Genomic DNA, 20,603 nt, shown 5'->3' on the forward strand with positions numbered 1-20,603 from the left:
TTTAGAGCAAAGAAGAAATGCTGGGTTTCATACCACTTTAAACAAACTAGAAACAGTGAGAGGGCTGGTGCACACTACAAGAGTTTTTTAAAAGCTAGAGCTATATTTTTTAAAAGCTCTTGCTAATGCAACTCTATAGGGGATTTTTACAAAATCACATCGCTCCAGTGTGAACATACACATAGGATAACATTAGCAAGTGCTTTTAAAATCACAAAGTGTTTAAAAAAGCTCTTGTAGTGTGCACCAGCCAAGAGACAGGTTTAGATAAGTGCTTCAGGAAACAAGACTGTCTTGGACCCAAGTTGGGTAAAAGGACTCAGAGAAGCTCTTTTGCATAGATAGATAACAACTGAAGTTTCTTAACTCTTCCTGTACTGGAAAACAATATGAGACTCTTTTCTTTGCTACTAATGTTCGATTTCTTAGCTCTACTACACATACACACACACAGACAGGTTTGCCTTAACCTCCTGAGCGATAATCCCGAGCTGAGCTCGGGGTATGTCGCGCAGGAGGAGTTCTCAGGCCCTGGTGGGCCGATTTGCATAATTTTTTTTGTTACACGCAGCTAGCACTTTGCTAGCTGCGTGTAACTTCCGCTCGCCGCCGATCCGCCACTCGCCGCCGTGCCGCGCAGCCCCCCCCCTCCCGACCCCTTGCACAGCCTGGCCAGTCAGTGCCAGGCAGCGCTGAGGGGTGGATCGGGACTCCCTCTGACATCACGACGTCCATGACGTCGGTGCCGTCATCCCGCCCGGTCGCCATGGCGACCGGGGAAGCCCAGCAGGAAATCCCGTTCTGGACGGGATTTCCTGCTTACTCTGATCGCCGAAGGCGATCGGAGTGGGTGGGGGGATGCCGCTGGGCAGCGGCTATCATGTAGCGAGCCCAGGGCTCGCTACATGATTTAAAAACTAAAAAATTAAAAAAAAAAGTGCTGCGCCCCCTCCTGGGCGATCTTATTGTATCGCCCAGAGGGTTAAAGAGACACCGAAGCGGAAAAAAAAATGTATGATATAATGAAATGGTTGTGTAGTACGGATAATTACTAGAACATTAGTAACAAAGAAAATATTTTCATATTTTTATTTTCAGTTATATAGTGTTCTTTATAACATTGCATAATTCTCTAATATTTGCAGTTTACACACTACTCAGCAGTCTAAATGATTTTACAGAGCAGTCCAGTGAACTTTTGACCTGTCTTGTGCAGAAGAAAACACAATACAATGCCTGACAGTTGAGATCACAAGCTTCAGAAGACAGAACTCTCTGCGACTTTGAAAGTCGTGGAGCTCAATGGCTTTTTTGCATAGATAACAACTGGAGTTTCTTAACTCTTCCTGTACTGGAAACAATATTAGACTTATGTCTCTGCTCCTAATGTTTTATTTCTTAGCTGTACTACAAATATAAATCATTATATCATAATTTTTTTTTCACTTCAGTGTCTCTTTAAGGGTCCAGTATGCGTAAGCCTTTTCTGTACTGTGTGCTGCAATGCAATAACATTTTATACATCTTAGGTTTTGTGCAGATCCTTCATTTGGATTTATTTAATTGGTTTGGAGTAACCAGTTCCAGGTCCAGCAGAGGAGATGGAGGTTGAGCTGTATAATTTTTTAATGTGAACATTAGCACGTCAAACATTTTAAGGCAGCATATAATTAGTTACCGTAAATATACAGTGGTGTGAAAAACTATTTGCCCCCTTCCTGATTTCTTATTCTTTTGCATGTTTGTCACACTTGAATGTTTCTGCTCATCAAAAACCATTAACTATTAGTCAAAGATAACCTAATTGAACACAAAATGCAGTTTTAAATGATGGTTTTTATTATTTAGTGAGGAAAAAAAACGCCAAATCTACATGGCCCTGTGTGAAAAAGTGATTGCCCCCCCTTGTTAAAAAATAACTTAAAGGTGGTTTATTACACCTGAGTTCAATTTCTGTAGTCACCCCCAGGCCTGATTACTGCCACACCTGTTTCAATCAAGAAATCACTTAAATAGGAGCTATCTGACACAGAGAAGTAGACCAAAAGCACCTCAAAAGCTAGACATCATGCCAAGATCCAAAGAAATTCAGGAGCAAATGAGAACAAAAGTACTGTAATTGAAATCTAGCAGTCTGGTAAAGGTTATAAAGCCATTTCTAAAGCTTTGGGACTCCAGCGAACCACAGTGAGAGCCATTATCCACAAATGGCAAACACATGGAACAGTGATGAACCTTCCCAGGAGTGGCCGGCCGACCAAAATTACCCCAAGAGCGCAGAGAAAACTCATCCGAGAGGCCACAAAAGACCCCAGGACAACATCTAAAGAACTGCAGGCCTCACTTTCCTCAATTAAGATCAGTGTTCACGACTCCACCATAAGAAAGAGACTGGGCAAAAACGGCCTGCATGGAAGATATCCAAGGCGCAAACCACTTTTAAGCAAAAAGAACATTAAGGCTCGTCTCAATTTTGCTAAAAAAACATCTCAATGATTGCCAAGACTTTGGGGAAAATACCTTGTGGACCGACGAGACAAAAGGTGAACTTTTTGGAAGGTGCGTGTCTCGTTACATCTGGCGTAGAAATAACACAGCATTTCAGCAGAAGAACATCATACCAACAGTAAAATATGGTGGTGGTTGTGTGATGGTCTGGGGTTGTTTTGCTGCTTCAGGACCTGGAAGGCATGCTGTGATAAATGGAACCATGAATTCTACTGTCTGCCAAAAAATCCTGAAGGAGAATGTCCGGCCATCTGTTCGTCAACTCAAGCTGAAGCGATCTTGGGTGCTGCAGCAAGACAATGACCCAAAACACACCAGCAAATTCACCTCTGAATGGCTGAAGAAAAACAAAATGAAGACTTTGGAGAGGCCTAGTCAAAGTCCTGACCTGAATCCTATTGAGATGTTGTGGCATGGCCTTAAAAAGGCGGTTCATGCTAGAGAACCCTCAAATAAAGCTGAATTACAACAATTCTGCAAAGATGAGTGGGCCAAAATTCCTCCAGAGCGCTGTAATAGACTTGTTGCAAGTTATCGCAAATGCTTGATTGCAGTTATTGCTGCTAAGGGTGGCCCAACCAGTTATTCGGTTCAGGGGGCAATTTCTTTTTCACACAGGGCCATGTAGGTTTTGAGGTTTTTTTCTCACTAAATAATAAAAAACATCATTTAAAACTGCATTTTGTGTTCAATTATGCTATCTTTGACTAATAGTTAACGGTTTTTGATGAGCAGAAACATTGAAGTGTGACAAACATGCAAAAGAATAAGAAATCAGGAAGGGGGCAAATAGTTTTTCACACCACTGTATTTATTTATATTAGTCTGTAATTCAGATCTAAGAGGCAGACAACCAAATTGAAGAAGGGACACATAGGTTTTGTTCTACAAAAGACCATCTCTAGAAACGACAGATAGCTGAGAACTATGTAGGTAATAAATCCATTTAGGCACCCCTCTTGTATGCTAGTGCTTCTTTGCCCTTTTGAGTCTTGCTGGTGGTTTTGCTGGCTTTATAGGTGGTTTAGTCAGGTTTTTAGGTGGTTCTGTAATGTCAGTACCAGCTTGGCTGGATTTCTGCATATGATGCAAGAGGGCACTGTACTGGAGCTCTGGAGTGACAAGTCTTTGGCACAAGAGCTTATATTCTGCAGGAAGATCAGGTTTCAGGTTATATCCAAGGATCCTTGCTGATCCAGACTGATATGGCATCAATGACTTGTCCTTTAGCTTTTGTGGATCAACTTCACCTTGAAGACACTTTTCTGTGACCTCGGCCCTTTTCAATAGTAGTGTATTAACCTCACGTTTCATTCTTTCCCACCCAAACTTCTCTACACGCTTCCAGAATGAGTTGTTGAAATAAGAATATATCGGCCAGTCCAAATTATTCCAAGTTTGTATCTTCTTTTGGATCTCTAAAGAGAGGTCTTTCTTGGTGCTGTTACTTCTACTGTTCAGTGGAATGGACAAGACATCATCAAATGACCAACAGAGAGCTTCTTTCAATAAAATAAGAGACTCATCGAAGTATTCTGTAATCAGCACCAGATCAAATATTTCTTCTATAACCCGCAACCTTATTTGCAAGTTTTTTGTGGTGTCACGTCCATTATTTTCAAACCCCAGGTCAAAGGTCATGAAGTTCTTAGCATAGAAGCCACTTCTCATGTTCCTGTCATAGTAGGCAGAGGCATTGCTAAGAAACTGTTCCAGAGTTTTAAATTGTCTGAACGGTGTAGCACCCTTATAGTAGGAGAAGGTTGATTCCATATGTGAGGTTGGGTTCCTCAGGATAGTGAAGTAAAATGTGTCATCTGGCATCACTGTTTCAACCTGTCAAAAATCATGTAACATTAATTAATACATCTCACACAAAGAAATGTGTGCATAGTAATTTCACTATACTTTTATACATAGTACAGTGGCTTTAGAACAGACTCACTACTCTTCCATATGTCGTACATTTGAAAGCGCCGCATGATAATTTGGGTGCAGCATAAACCCGAAAAAACACAGCAGGAAACAGTGGTAGTAGAATTTCGGTAAATTTACCGAATATATAATATAATATTCTACTACGTATTTGTGATGATCCGCTCAGCTGGCTGCACAGGCAGACAGCTGTTTGTCCATTCCTCTAGTCCAGTGGTGCTCAACCTTTTTTGGCCCGAGGGCCGAACTTCAAATCAAGAAAAATCTCGAGGGCCGGAACACATGCATACAAAATTTCGATGTAAAACGTTTAACGTTTTTCTAGTAACAGTTAACATGGTGTTGAAAATGGAAAAAAAACGACAATATAAGAATTGTTGTACTCACCATTTGAAGCACATTTTCTTAATGAGAAGTTTGTGGCTGTTTGGGTGTATGCACAGGGCAGATTAATGCAGCAATGGTATCAGAGTGGCCTGTAGTGTGCTGGCTGAGGAGGCTGTCAGCTCTGTGTGGGGCTGAGGAGGCTGTCAGCTCTGTGTGGGGCTGAGGAGGCTGTCAGCTCTGTGTGGGGATGAGAAGACCGTCAGCTCTGTGTGGGGCTGAGAAGGCTGTCAGCTCTGTGTGGGGCTGAGAAGGCTGTCAGCTCTGTGTGGGGCTGAGAAGGCTGTCAGCTCTGTGTGGGGCTGAGGAGGCTGTCAGCTCTGTGTGGGGCTGAGGGGGCTGTCAGCTCTGTGTGGGGCTGAGGGGGCTGCCAGCTCTGTGTGGGGCTGAGGGGGCTGCCAGCTCTGTGTGGGGCTGAGGGGGCTGCCAGCTCTGTGTGGGGCTGAGGGGGCTGCCAGCTCTGTGTGGGGCTGAGGGGGCTGCCAGCTCTGTGTGGGGCTGAGAGGGCTGCCAGCTCTGTGTGGGGCTGAGGGGGCTGCCAGCTCTGTGTGGGGCTGAGGGGGCTGCCAGCTCTGTGTGGGGCTGAGGGGGCTGTCAGCTCTGTGTGGGGCTGAGGGGGCTGCCAGCTCTGTGTGGGGCTGAGGGGGCTGCCAGCTCTGTGTGGGGCTGAGGGGGCTGCCAGCTCTGTGTGGGGCTGAGGGGGCTGCCAGCTCTGTGTGGGGCTGAGGGGGCTGCCAGCTCTGTGTGGGGCTGAGGGGGCTCCAGCTCTGTGTGGGGCTGAGGGGGCTGCCAGCTCTGTGTGGGGCTGAGGGGGCTGCCAGCTCTGTGTGGGGCTGAGGGGGCTGCCAGCTCTGTGTGGGGCTGAGGGGGCTGCCAGCTCTGTGTGGGGCTGAGGGGGCTGCCAGCTCTGTGTGGGGCTGAGGGGGCTGCCAGTGTGGGGCTGAGGGGGCTGTCAGCTCTGTGTGGGGCTGAGGGGGCTGCCAGCTCTGTGTGGGGCTGAGGGGGCTGCCAGCTCTGTGTGGGGCTGAGGGGGCTGCCAGCTCTGTGTGGGGCTGAGGGGGCTGCCAGCTCTGTGTGGGGCTGAGGGGGCTGCCAGCTCTGTGTGGGGCTGAGGGGGCTGCCAGCTCTGTGTGGGGCTGAGGGGGCTGCCAGCTCTGTGTGGGGCTGAGGGGGCTGCCAGCTCTGTGTGGGGCTGAGGGGGCTCCAGCTCTGTGTGGGGCTGAGGGGGCTGCCAGCTCTGTGTGGGGCTGAGGGGGCTGTCAGCTCTGTGTGGGGCTGAGGGGGCTGCCAGCTCTGTGTGGGGCTGAGGGGGCTGCCAGCTCTGTGTGGGGCTGAGGGGGCTGCCAGCTCTGTGTGGGGCTGAGGGGGCTGCCAGCTCTGTGTGGGGCTGAGGGGGATGCCAGCTCTGTGTGGGGCTGAGGGGGCTGCCAGCTCTGTGTGGGGCTGAGGGGGATGCCAGCTCTGTGTGGGGCTGAGGGGGCTGCCAGCTCTGTGTGGGGCTGAGGGGGCTGCCAGCTCTGTGTGGGGCTGAGGGGGCTGCCAGCTCTGTGAGGGGCTGAGGGGGCTGCCAGCTCTGTGTGGGGCTGAGGGGGCTGCCAGCTCTGTGTGGGGCTGAGGGGGCTGCCAGCTCTGTGTGGGGCTGAGGGGGCTGCCAGCTCTGTGTGGGGCTGAGGGGGCTGCCGGCTCTGTGTGGGGCTGAGGGGGCTGTCGGCTCTGTGTGGGGCTGACACAGCGTGTCCCATTGTCTGCCCACGATGTCTGCCTGCGGAGGAGGAGAGGATCGGGTGGTATTGCGTAGTATGCCACTCGCGGGACGCGCATACACCAGCGTGTGCTTGTATTCAGCCCCGGGTAGTGCTGGGATAGTTAGAAAGCCTCGCTCATTGGTTACTGCAGGAACCTTCCTCCAATAGGAACTAGGCTGATTCCTATTGGAGGAAGGTTCCTGCAGTAACCAATGAGCGAGGCTTTCTGACTCTCCCAGCACTACCCGGTGCTGAATACAAGCACATGCTGGTGTATGCGCGTCCCGCCGAGTGCCATACTACGCAATACCACCCGATCCTCTCCCCCTCCGCAGGCAGACACCGCGCGGGCCACAGAAACTGGCTTCGCGGGCCACAAATGGCCCGCGGGCCGTAGGTTGGGCACGGCTGCTCTAGTCTGTGGGCTGCAGGTCTCTGGAACAGAGACCTGTCTTTTCATTGCAAGTTTCTGTTCTGTTCTCTTGCTGGGGAATTTGCATACATTCGTTATGCAAATCCCCTACCTGCCTTCTTTGATGACTGGCACTATAAGAGCTTTATGTTTCCCAGAATGCTTTGCTGGTCATTTCCCTTCCTTGCTCAGTTCCTGATGGACACTGCTGGAGTGTCAGCCATTGCTATCTAGTATAGTTAATTCCTGGGGGTTGCTTTTGGCTCCCCTTCTAGCCCAGTCAGGTTGTATTATCTGTATTGCCTGTTCTGTCTTGTCTTGCCTGTTTGCCATTGTCCTGTCCCTATGGTGGTTGACAGGAAATGGTTCTGATCTATGTTCTTGGAGTATAGCTGGTGCAGCGGTTGCTACCAGCTATCTCTTCTGTTCTGTTTCCTGGGATCGCGCTAGCTACTTTGTGCTAGCGCTGGGGATCCTTCTGTTCTGTTTCCTGGGATCGCGCTAGCTACTTTGTGCGAGCGCTGGGGATCCTTCTGTTCTGTCTTGTCGGTCGCGATTGCGCTGTCACCAACGGCGGTTGATAGCGAATCGTTCTGTCTTGCTGAGATCGCACTAGCCGCTAGCGTTAGCGGCTGTGGATCTTTCTGATCTATGTTCCTGCTTGGATCACACTTGCTCTGGCGGAAGAGCGGTGGATCCTTCCTGCCTAGTTCTTGTTTTTCGTGTGTCTGTCTTGTCCGCTGCGCTTGCTACAGGCTCGGTGAGGTAACCGTTAAGCAAGCGCTCGCGTCCCCTGTTTCATGTTTGTCTGTTTATGGTTAGTTAGGCGTGCTTGTCTCTATTGTGCTTATCACGTGGAGATCGCGCATAACCGCGTGCACTGTTGCGAATGAGTGCGGTGTTCGCGGTTAGCTAGCGGTTGTTATTTTCCGTATCTCCTTATTGTATTTGCTGTGCCTTTGCTACCCTTGTATTCTATTCTGTTCTGCCTTGTGTCACGTCTCGCGATCGCACCTCTCGCGATCGCGTTCCTATTTCGTATCTGCTGTTGTGTGTGTGTGCGCGGTCGCGGAGTGGCGACTGGATTGGCGCACACACATACAACCTATCCCTTTTGCTCAATCTCATTCACAATCGCCTCTCTTGCGATTGCATTCTGCGCTTCATACAATTCCTGTCTGGCACTTGTGGAGGTATAGAGGATTGGTTCCTCTGCACTCCCCAGCGCCATCGGCCGACAGGAATTTCCCTCTACAGGTGCGTAGCACCTTTTGCTGGGTTCCTGCAAATTATACGCTTGTGGAGGATCTCCGCCGTGTCAGCGCACACGTTGTGCGCTGATCACGGGGAAAGTTCCACAATCATGACAGAATGACCAGCCAAACCCAAAACCCCAGTGTAGACGGAATTTCCGATTTGTACGATTTTGTCGAATATGGCTCTTGTACCTTTAAGAGATTTAAAAAACTTGAACCTGAATCAGCAGACGAATTTTTGTCTGAGTGTACGAAACTGTTAGCGAACCCTGAATTCCAATGCACCCCAGTGTCTACCTGGGCCCCCCAAATGGTCTACATTCTGTTGGGGGGCGAAATGTCAATGTGGGGTTATGATGTGTTAGATCATACCACCCTGAGTCAAAGACCCCTGGAATTCTTGGCCTTTTTAATTCACAATTGGCTGAGATTACCTCAATTACCATACCCCCTTAATGAGTTGTTGTCAGCAGCTCAATCAGCTGTTCCATCTACTCTTTCATCCATAAAGCAGCCATCCAAAGCCTCTAAGTCTAAACGTAAAAGATCTAGGAAGGCTTCCCAGCGGAAAGATCCGTTGCCCATGGCAACCACAGATAGAGAGGTTATTTCTGTCAAGTCTGAAATGGGCAAAACCATGCATGATGATAATGATGTTTATAATGCATCTGCTGATCAGTTTCCAGGTTTTTTGCCCCAATCCAAAGTTTATGTGGATCCTGCTATAGGTAGGATCGCACACTATATTAAAGCAGTCAAAAAATCTGTACTCGTTCCTGAACCCCACCCATATGGAGATTATTTAGATACTGGGTTGTTCGAACCGCCATTAGCCTCATGGGAAATCGGGGCCTTGGTGGAGGAATTTGATTTGGATTGGAAAGCCTTTTGCGATTTTTACATCGCAAAAAGCGCGGATGTCCTGAACGATTGTCTTGACTCTGTGTGCCTTTTGATTGATTCTGATGAATGTGACAAGTGTGTTGTGGATCTGGTGATGTATGTGTGGCAGATCATTTTGGATGAATTACACACACACCAATTAATTGATCCCAATAAAGAGGTAAAAGATTCCCGTTCTGTTCCTGCTCCAGTTCCATCTGTAGACTGTGCGCACTATGATTGTTCATCCTTTGTTAAGTGTGCATGGGAGCCCCCGTTTGAGAAATGGGAGATCGAGCTTCTGGTCTATGAATTGGAATGTGATTGGAGATCGTTTTGCAATCAATACCGTTCTAAAAACGAAGCAGTTTTGTATGCGTGCATTGAGTCTGCGTGCACTTTAATCAAGACTGGTGAATGTATCTCTGACTTTGTGACTCCGCTGTTTGACGTGTGGAGAATGATTTTGGATGAACTACATGCGCTTCAATCTGCTAAAAACACATTGTCAGCGGACGATTGTTCCAATCCTCTGGATTTAAAGAAAGTGAGTTTTGAATGCATTCCCTTTCCCAAAGCAACTGAGTGTTTGAAGTCTGAGTGCAAGTCGTTCAGAGCAGTTGCTTGTGTGGAAGTTGAACCAGTGCGGTCTGATGTCGCCACCGCACGTATGGCTGCAAAAGGTCTGTGTGGTCCTGTGTCTAAGGAAGACAGATTTTTTCCCTCAGGATCTCTAAGATCGTCCGTTTGTGAGCCTGCCATGGGGAAAATTCCTAAGTTATCCAACTTTAATAAAATTATTGATGTGTCTAATAATGTTTCTCCTGTTGTTGTCGCCACTTCTTTTGCAAATGAATCTATGTCTTATTCTGTTCGCACCTGTGCAGGCCTGTTGCCTGATGACAGTTGCTCCAGTGTTTCTGTCCTAGATGCCTTGCAGTCTGCTCCGCAGATCGCGGAGGTTTGCGATATGGAAGCGTCAGTTTCGCAACCTAAAGCGATCGTGGATCCGCAAATTTTGCGTTCTGACTCCTCGGATTCGACCTTGTTAGCCGAATCTAAGAGTGAGACAGCGCTTCGGTTTTGCGAATCTGATGCTGAAGCTTCTTTGCCTTGTCCAGAGAAGCTTTCTCTGAACCTGCCCTGTACCATGAATGAAGGCATGATGTCCACTTGCATTGACATTTGCGAGTCTGATTCTGAAGAAAGTATTGACTCTCCACCCAGTACACTGGATGAGTCAATATTGGCTTGTACAATATCTCCTGCCCTGCCCCTAGAGGCTCGTCTAGGTATTGCTGCTATTTTTACCTGTCTTTCTGCAGTTTTGGAGTTGCAAGCTAGTTTGATTACTACGCAGAGTTCTGGGTGCAGCGAGATTAAAGTTAGGGAGTCAGTGTGTGGTCCAGTGAATATTCCTGTACGTTCCACTTATGATGATGAAATTCAGTCTCAGTTTATGGTGGAACCTTCCCTGGGACATCTGCCCTGTTCTCAAAGTAAAGTTCCAGTTTTGCCCTGTAACATGGATAGTACAGAATCCTTCTTAGACAACTTGAAAAATGATGTTCCTGAGGTCTTGTTTGATGATCTGAAGGTCTCCGAGTTCCTCCCAAAGGGTGCAGAACTTGAAGGAGATGTCTCCTGCCCCCCAGGTCCTTCTGAGGTGTTGCCCACTTCAGTAGGCATTGCTGCCTTGCTGACTACTTTTGCAGCTCTTGTGGAGCTTCATTCATGTGTAGTCAATGATGATATTACAGTTACAGAAAATTCTGAATTTGAGTCTTCTTTTGAAAGACCAGTACCTGTGACCTTTACTCGTGATGATTTTCTGCCCGGTACTGGTTTTGGTCTTGTCGTGTCGGACTCTGAGGTTGGCAGTTCCCCGACATGTCCTGAGGTTTCTCCTGTACTAGTGTACCCCGATGTGCTCTGTGACCCAGAAAGCCCAAGTGTGCCTCGGTTACCAGCGTACTCAGATGCTTCCTCAGTGGAGACATGTTCTGATATAGCCTGCCTGCTTGCATGCCCAGAAGTGGTCCCTGAAAGTCCTGATCTTGATGGGTGTCCTGCTAATTTTGAGTCTGGAATGATCATAGGTTCCATAGGGGTTCTTGGTGGTTCTCCATGTGAGCCTGGTGAGCGTTCTGGCTTCTTGGGATCTCTGCGGAGCTTCAAGGCGTTCTGGGAGATTCCGGGAAAGGTTTTGCTTGGTGCCCTGAATACGATCAGCAATGGCTTTGGTGTTGTAAGGGACACTTCGAACAGGTATTGTGGCAGGTTTGGTATTCTTGGACGCTCCTTGGAAGGTGGTGGGTATTGTCTGGAGGGTGTCGATGGCTTCTTCTCTGGTGTCCACAGTCCTGATGGGTGTTACGCTGAGACTTGTAGTGCTGATGGGCATGTTTCGGTGGCTTCTGCTTCCGATGAGGTCGGTTTCGGATGGACTGACTCTGGAATTGGGCCTTGTCGGGCTGTCCTGACCTTCATGAGTCTTCAGTTAGAGTTTTGTGATGTTACCAGTCTTGAGGGATGTCTGGAATCCATCCCTAGAAGGGGGGGTACTGTGATGATCCGCTCAGCTGGCTGCACAGGCAGACAGCTGTTTGTCCATTCCTCTAGTCTGTGGGCTGCAGGTCTCTGGAACAGAGACCTGTCTTTTCATTGCAAGTTTCTGTTCTGTTCTCTTGCTGGGGAATTTGCATACATTCGTTATGCAAATCCCCTACCTGCCTTCTTTGATGACTGGCACTATAAGAGCTTTATGTTTCCCAGAATGCTTTGCTGGTCATTTCCCTTCCTTGCTCAGTTCCTGATGGACACTGCTGGAGTGTCAGCCATTGCTATCTAGTATAGTTAATTCCTGGGGGTTGCTTTTGGCTCCCCTTCTAGCCCAGTCAGGTTGTATTATCTGTATTGCCTGTTCTGTCTTGTCTTGCCTGTTTGCCATTGTCCTGTCCCTATGGTGGTTGACAGGAAATGGTTCTGATCTATGTTCTTGGAGTATAGCTGGTGCAGCGGTTGCTACCAGCTATCTCTTCTGTTCTGTTTCCTGGGATCGCGCTAGCTACTTTGTGCGAGCGCTGGGGATCCTTCTGTTCTGTCTTGTCGGTCGCGATTGCGCTGTCACCAACGGCGGTTGATAGCGAATCGTTCTGTCTTGCTGAGATCGCACTAGCCGCTAGCGTTAGCGGCTGTGGATCTTTCTGATCTATGTTCCTGCTTGGATCACACTTGCTCTGGCGGAAGAGCGGTGGATCCTTCCTGCCTAGTTCTTGTTTTTCGTGTGTCTGTCTTGTCCGCTGCGCTTGCTACAGGCTCGGTGAGGTAACCGTTAAGCAAGCGCTCGCGTCCCCTGTTTCATGTTTGTCTGTTTATGGTTAGTTAGGCGTGCTTGTCTCTATTGTGCTTATCACGTGGAGATCGCGCATAACCGCGTGCACTGTTGCGAATGAGTGCGGTGTTCGCGGTTAGCTAGCGGTTGTTATTTTCCGTATCTCCTTATTGTATTTGCTGTGCCTTTGCTACCCTTGTATTCTATTCTGTTCTGCCTTGTGTCACGTCTCGCGATCGCACCTCTCGCGATCGCGTTCCTATTTCGTATCTGCTGTTGTGTGTGTGTGCGCGGTCGCGGAGTGGCGACTGAATTGGCGCACACACATACAACCTATCCCTTTTGCTCAATCTCATTCACAATCGCCTCTCTTGCGATTGCATTCTGCGCTTCGTACAATTCCTGTCTGGCACTTGTGGAGGTATAGAGGATTGGTTCCTCTGCACTCCCCAGCGCCATCTGCCGACAGGAATTTCCCTCTACAGGTGCGTAGCACCTTTTGCTGGGTTCCTGCAAATTATACGCTTGTGGAGGATCTCCGCCGTGTCAGCGCACACGTTGTGCGCTGATCACGGGGAAAGTTCCACAATCGTGACAGTATTTGATATAGTGAAATACTGTATTAGTAATATTTGCCAATATTTCACTATGACCTAACCTCTCCCTACTCTCCCGCAGAGTCCCCGCCAACCCCCCTCTTCTTCCCCCATTGTTGCCTAACCTTAACCGTCCCTGGGGGTGCCTAACCTTAACCGCCCCCCTGGGGGTGCCCAACCTTAATCCCCCCTGGTGGTGCCTAACCTTAACCGGCCCCTGGGGGTGCCTAACCTTCATCCCCCACCCGGTGGTGCCTAACCTTAACCGCCCCCTGGGGTGCCTAACCTTAACTGCCCCCTTGGGGGTGCCTAAACTTAATCCCCCCTGGTGGTGCCTAACCTTAACTGCCCCCTGGGGGTGCCTAACCTTAACCGCCCCCTGGGGGTGCCTAACCTTAACTGCCCCTGGGGGTGCCTAACCTTAATCCCCCCTTGGTGGTGCCTAACCTTAACCGCCCCCTGGTGGTGCCTAACCTAATTACCCCCCCCCCCCGGTGGTGCCTAACCTTAACCACCTCCTGGGGGGTGCCTAACCTTAACTGCCCCCCTGGGGGTGCCTAACCAACCCCCAATCTTAACTGCCCCCTGGGGGTGCCTAACTTTAACTGCCCCCCTGGGGGTGCCTAACCTTAACCACCCCCCTGGGGGTGTCTAACCTTAACCACCTCCCTGGGGGTGCCTAACCTTACCGAAAAATGTCTTACCCTGCTATTGCAAATTTACCAGCGGCATTATTATTCCCCTTCAGGCCACTATGGACTCAGGGGTAAGATGCAGTTCATCTGCCGTGTATTGCTGGCAGCTGGATTGCACAGTTTTTTTTTTTGTAATTTGGGCTCCGTCCACCCAAATTACCCTCTGAGCGCCGCTATAGGCGCAATTCAAATTACAGTCTATGGCGGCTGCCAAATGTCCAGCCCCCTTTTTGCCTGTCCTTATACTAGTTGCCTGACTGTCCGGCTGCCTGGCTAAAAAGTAAATAGAGGCAGAGGATCAGCTAGCCAGGCAAGTTACGGTACATTGTTTAAAAGGACATAAATATGTCAGCTTTCATATTGCTCTCACTTAAGGTTTCCTGCTGTAATGTACTGTAGAAAATATTCTATTTATCTAGTATCACCATTGCTTTCCTTTTCTATGTTACAAGCATAAAAGATTCCAGAAGTGCATACAATATTTCTTATCTTGACAAGGACCATCATTCGCAGTGAAGGCTTCCTTCTCGCATCTCAGTCCAACTAGGACTGTAAGATTGTTTTACAGCTTTACCGCCTGCTACTGGTGGCATCCTTCATTTATCTAGTTATATAAAAGCATGCAGTTAAAGGACACCTGAACTGAGAGGGATATGAAGGCTAACATAGTTATTTCCCTTTAAACAATATGAGTTGCCTAGCATCCTGATGATCTCTTTGGCTGTAATAGTATCTGGATCACACTCCTGAAACAAGCATGGGGCTGTCAGACTTTAGTCAGAAATATTTGATCTGTATGCTTGTTCAGGGTCTATGGTTAAAATTATCAGAGGCAGTGGATCAGCAGCACAGCTAGGCAATGTGCATTATTTAAAAGGAAAGAAATATTTCAGCCTCCATATCCCTCTCAGATACCCGAAGTGACATGTGACATGATGAGACAGACATGTGTATGTACAGTGCCTAGCACACAAATAACTATGCTGTGTTCCTTTTTTTCTTTCTTTGTCTGAAAGAGTTAAATATCAGGTATGTAAGTGGCTGACTCAGTCCTGACTCAGACAGGAAGTGACTACAGTGTGACCCTCACTGATAAGAAATTCCCCTTTTTATCTCTTTCTTGCTCTCAGAAGCCATTTTCTGCTAGGAAAGTGTTTTATAGTTGGAATTTCTTATAAGTGAGGGTCACACTGTAGTCACTTCCTGTCTGAGTCAGGACAGAGTCAGCCACTTACATACCTGCTATTTAACTTTTTCAGACACAGAAAGAAAAAAGGAACACAGCATAGTTATGTGTGTGCTAGGCACTGTACATACACATGTCTATCTCATCATGTCACATGTCACTTCGGGTATCTTTTAAGTCTGGCACAAAATATTAAAATATGGATGTTAGAGCCAGGGGCGTAACTAGACAGACATCACTGGGCCCCCCTGCAAAACTTTGGATGGGGCCCACCACCCCCCTCGCTTTCTGCACAGGAAAACAGGACCAATGTGTTTTCCCCATGTAGATAAAAACACTTAGAATTAAAGGAAATGTCAGGCAATCTATGCTACCCCAGATCTACTTACCCGGGGCTTCCTCCAGCCCCTTGCAGCCGACAAGTCCCTCGTTGCAGCTCTGATCCCAGTACATACATACACACACACAGCTGTATTATTTTACTACATGAGAGCACATGCTATATGGAGGAACAACAATGACATGCTGAACATAACATATAGTATTCACTGAAACTTTGGCAAAACATTCAGTATGTCACTGATTGATTCACTCTTATTACGGGATCTTGGACTCAGTATGAGACAACAAGCTCTCAATGAAGCAGCAACAGCAAGACATCAATCTCCACTCTGCTGTGTTGTAAAAGTAATTAGAGGCCATAAGGTCATTAGCCTGCGTGATAAAAATCTAGGAATCCTTTCAGAGTGAAAAGGGGAAAGTCTACAACTTTTTTTTCAAAATGTGACTCGGTTCTTTGTTAGGTTGTACATGCAGTCATCAGATCTTTGCAGCAGTGAGAGAACCCTAGGGAGCAGGGAAAGTGTACAAATTCCAGAGTGTGTATGAGTCCTTATCTGTGTGCTGGACACATGCAGTCAATATAATAATGGTGCGAGAGCAGAATACGTTTTTTTCTCTCCGTGCCCTTAGCTGTCAGTCTCTCAAACTTTTCCCCCCCACGGGCCCCCTGTGGCTTCCGGGCCACCCTGCGGAGGCATCCCTTGCAGGGTCTATTGTTACGCCCCTGGTTAGAGCAAAATAGAAATAGCTCTTGGGGGAAGGGGGAGGGGTGGCAAGCACTACTTAACAGTACAGATCCATAGGCTCAATCTCCCATGGCGATGTTGCGTGCCCGGACCGCCACAATGCATGCTGGGAAATGTAGCCCCAACCGCCCCAATGCATGCTGGGAAATGTAGTCCATCGATGTGAGTATATCTCCCAGCTGGGAGATATACTAACATCTAAGGGCTACCTCCCCTATAATGCATTGCGATGGTCAAGGATGCACGACACTACCAATGGAGCTTGAAGCTGCAGCACCTGTGGATCTTCTCCTCAGAAGATGGCAGAGTGCATGCAGACAAAGGGCTAAGGAGCAGTTCCCTTAGGCCTCATTCACACCTTAAGCGTTTTGCGTTTTTGTGTGCTTTTTTCCCCCCCTCCCGGTGCTCCAATGCGCGCTGCGTTTCTGGTAAAAGCACTTTTCTAGGCGCGTTTTTTCAGGGTGGCTTTATAATTCACTCCCTGACGCAAGTCAGGAAGTGAACACTTTGACCCACAAAAAAAATAATTACAATGGGCTTGATTCACAAAGCGGTGCTAACTGTTAGCACGCCTGTGAAAACCCCCTTAGCACGTCTAAACGAGCTTTTCGCGCGTAAAACTTTACGCACGCAAAACTTTATGCGCGTAAAACTTTACGCACGCACTGCACAGGGCGCTCCGCGCGAAGTGCCCATTAAAGCCTATGAAACTTAGCGTGCGCATAGGACTTTGCGCGTGTAAAACTTTGCGCGCGGTAAATAGCGCGCAAACTGATTGAGAAAACCGGTGCTAACCTACTTAGCACCCTGGTTAGCGCACCTAAAGACTTTAGACGTGCTAAGTAGGTTAGCACCACTTTGTGAATCAAGCCCAATGTATTTATTCTACAAAAATGCAAACGCAATCGCTGCATAAAGCGGTTTTGTGAGCATTTAGGGCTTTTCCTATACCTTCCATTGTAACAAAAAAGCCCCCAAAATGGTGCAGTGACCATTTTGCTGAACGCACAGCGCACGAACCACGCTGATATGAACCTTCTCATAGAGATTCATTGCACAAGCGTTTTGTGGGCGATTTTAAAAATCACCCATAGTTGAAAAAATGCCGACAATGCCCCTAGTGTGAACGAGCCCTGAAGGTAAGTAAAACCTGCCACTCCACCACCCCCCAGGCACCGGTAATCTCAATATTAGAATATGGGTAATGCTACTGATATTCTGCAATCCCCAATAGTAGAATATCAGTAAAAAAACACCAACATTCTAAACACTATAATAATAGAATATCAACAGAATATCCCCTATCTATGCCTAACACAAACCACTCCCAATATACTCCTAAAACTAACCTGCCACTACCTAGACCTAACACTAACCACCCCCCTCTTACTCCTAACATTAAACCCAGTGCACCTGATATTTTTTATAAGTGTGCCACGGGGCGACTGACTGCTATTTGCATCCTGTGTGCCTCAATTTTTCCTGTGTCAGCTATTTTTTGTAGGAACTATTTGTGCCGCTCTTTTTTTTTCTGCAGGAGCTATTTTCTCGGGAGACACCCACATGTCCTTCTACACCACGATCCAAATTATTATGCAAATTGTATTTATTTTCCCTGATTGTCCTAAATAGTCAATGCAAGTGGTAGCCAGCATACATTTTCAGACATCTATCATTAGAGTATAATTCAAATATTATTGAATAAACCTCCTAATGATAACGGTATGTTTCTAAAAAATAGAAAATGCACTGTTCCAAAGTATTACGCCAAATTATTACAAGCCATTTTATGGTTTGTAAAGAGCTAAAAATGGTCATTTTATGAACTCTCAACATTAGGAGTTCATATTTACTGAAATCAAAAGCTATGTCAATCAAAAACATCTTAACGGGTCAAGTTACAATTAATAGCAGCTTCGTAATTCTTGCATCCATTGAACTTGTAAGTTTTTGTAGCGTTTCTGCTTGAATTTCTTTGCAGGATATCAGAATAGCCTCCCAGAGCTGCTGTGTGGAGATGTAAACTGCCTCCCACCCTTATGCTGGGAATGCACCATTAGATTTTTGGGCAGATAGATGGTTCGATGGATAATTTACGACAGGTCAGATCTGATTTTCAATCGTTTTTATGATCGGTTTCTCATAGAAGTGAACGGAAAAACGATCGGAAAAACCAACAGACAGTAAATCTGCTGAAAAATCTCCACATACTTTTTAGAGGTCATTTTCACACCTTGAGGGACCCTAAAGGGGCCAAACAGCTCTCTTCCCATGATTCCAGCCCAAAACATTACTCAGCCACCTCCTTGCTGACATTGCAGCCTTGTTGGAGGGTGGTGGCTATTACCCAACCATCCACCACTCCATCCATCTGGACCATGAAGAGTTGCACGGCACTTATCACTAAACAAGACTGTTTGAAAATTAGGGTTTTTTGTAGTTCTGGGCCCACTGCAGTTGTTTCTGCTTGTGAGCGTAGGTTAGTGGTGGTTGAATAAAAGTTTATGCACTGAAATCCTCTGGAGAATCCTGCACTTGAATATTCGCGCAACTCCGGAGGCACCAGCAACTTCAAATATGTGTGTTTTGTAATGGCATTTTAGCAGCTGTTCTCTTAATCTGATGTATTTGTTTGAAAGAACCCTTTTGTATTTTACTTTTATCTGCACAAACCCCTGTGTGCTCCGAGCCAGCCACAAATCTTTTAACAATACAATGATCATATTTAGGTTTTCCTGAAATATAAAGGTTTTTAATACCTTGTCCAAAGCATTCAACTATTTCACACTTTTCTGCAGCAGAGATAGATCATTTTTCTTTCTCATATTGCTTGAAAATAGTGGTCTGCTTAATAATATGGAACACCTTTTTTAGTAGTTTTTCCTTGAATCAGGCTCACCTGGCAAACTAGTTATCAGATGTGTTCGAGATTGATTTCAGTGATCAAAAGAGCCCTAAGACACAATTCCATCCATGAGTTTAATTGAAAAACTAAAATTTGTAATGTTTACGACACATTTATACAATTTGCATAATAATTTGCTTAATAATTTGAACGCAGTGTATAGCCGCTGATTGCGGCTTTTAACAGGGGTTCCTATGGCGGCGCCCAAACTTCTGTAGTGCCTCTGGCACCCAAATTTGCCCCTTTAGGTAAAACAAGCCTAAAGACAAAAAGTTAAACTATGCTAATATTGCTACTATTTTAGATCAGTTTAGTAAAAAAAAAAACATATGAGATTAATGCTGAAAATGTTCTCTCTCACCTCTGTAAATCTGAAGCGCATATGGTGACACATGATATTGAACGTTTTGTTTAGTCCTTCAGAAAATCCATCTACAAGAGAGGCTGAGAAGAGGTTTGGGTACATGAAACTTGTTGAGCGAGCTGGGAAGGCAACAGTTTGGTTATGGAACTCCCCATAGCGGAAGAGAATGTTCATGATGGTGCTGCTGGCGGTCTTGTGTGTCTTCAGGAAAAAAACATTTGTCTTGGGCTGGCAGGACTCTCTGTCATCTTCTGCTGGTGACTCACTGAGGTTCATGTTTTTTAGTAGCTGTAAATCGTTCAACAACCCCGTCCACTGTGGCCTTGAAAAGGTCTCTGATAAATTATCATTCTGCAAAAGCAGGAGCAGTTGTGCTGCAAGGTCACGCCCGGCACTCAATCCGTCCTTCCCTTCATGGTTGTCTCTGGTTTCATATAGAAAAAGATCTGAGAAGAAGCCACTTAGTGACTGTTTTTTGTCCCTGAATGAGAAAAAATGTCTAAATAAGTTTCAGAATTTGAATTCCAACCTCTCCTAAAGCTGATTACCTTCTAAGAATAGGTGGAGACATAGAAGTCTGGCATTACTGAGTTTTTTATAACCATCATGTGACAAATAAAGTGCTAGTGCATAAGGATAACCTTTAGGCCTCTTTCACAGTGGGACGTTGCGTTTGATGCGACGTTAAGGTCGCATAACGTGCCCCTAATGCAACGCATTGAAAGACTATAACAAGGACGTTATTTAGCCCTGCGTTTGGTGCGCCGTTTTTGTTGCACAGTGATGGAACGAAACTGAGCTCGTGCAACACACATAACGCAGCAAATGTATTGCTAAATGCACAGCATGCAGCACTACACGTTACACACAACGCAATGTGTGCACTGTGAATGTTGCACAGACTTTCTATTGCTGTGCGTTAGTCCACGTTAGAATATTTTCTGACGTGCGACTGTAACGTCGCACTGTGAAAGAAGCCTTAAAGAGGAACTCCAGTGAAAATAATGTAATAAAAAAAGTGCTTTATATTTACAATAATTATGTATAAATGATTCAGTCAGTGTTTGTCCATTGTAAAATATTTTAAATCCCTGATTTATATTCTGACATTTATTACATGGTGACATTTTACTGCTGGCAAGTGATGTAGCTGCTGCTTGCTGTTTTGGCAGTTGGAAACAGCTGTAAACAGCTATTTCCCACAATGCAACAGGGTTCACAGACAGGAAACTGCCAATAGTACGTACTCAGAATTTCTTTGTGGGAGGGGTTTCACTACAATATCAGCCATACAGAGCCCCCTGATGCTCTGC

General features: G+C 46.7%; 1 protein-coding gene across 1 annotated transcript; it reads right to left on the minus strand.

Annotated features, from left to right (window-relative positions):
• Positions 1–3,474: 3,474 nt before the first annotated feature.
• Positions 3,475–19,479, minus strand: LOC137504699 (galactose-3-O-sulfotransferase 2-like). The gene is made up of 2 exons (XM_068233285.1): positions 19,288–19,479; positions 3,475–4,344 (listed from the first exon to the last, which is right to left on the minus strand). Exons 1-2 carry the CDS (start codon positions 19,462–19,464, stop codon positions 3,475–3,477), a joined length of 1,047 nt encoding a protein of 348 aa, XP_068089386.1. The 5' UTR covers positions 19,465–19,479.
• Between the last annotated feature and the right edge of the window lie 1,124 nt (positions 19,480–20,603).

The sequence above is a fragment of the Hyperolius riggenbachi genome, chromosome 4, assembly GCF_040937935.1.
Source record: "Hyperolius riggenbachi isolate aHypRig1 chromosome 4, aHypRig1.pri, whole genome shotgun sequence".
Lineage (NCBI taxonomy): Eukaryota > Metazoa > Chordata > Amphibia > Anura > Hyperoliidae > Hyperolius > Hyperolius riggenbachi.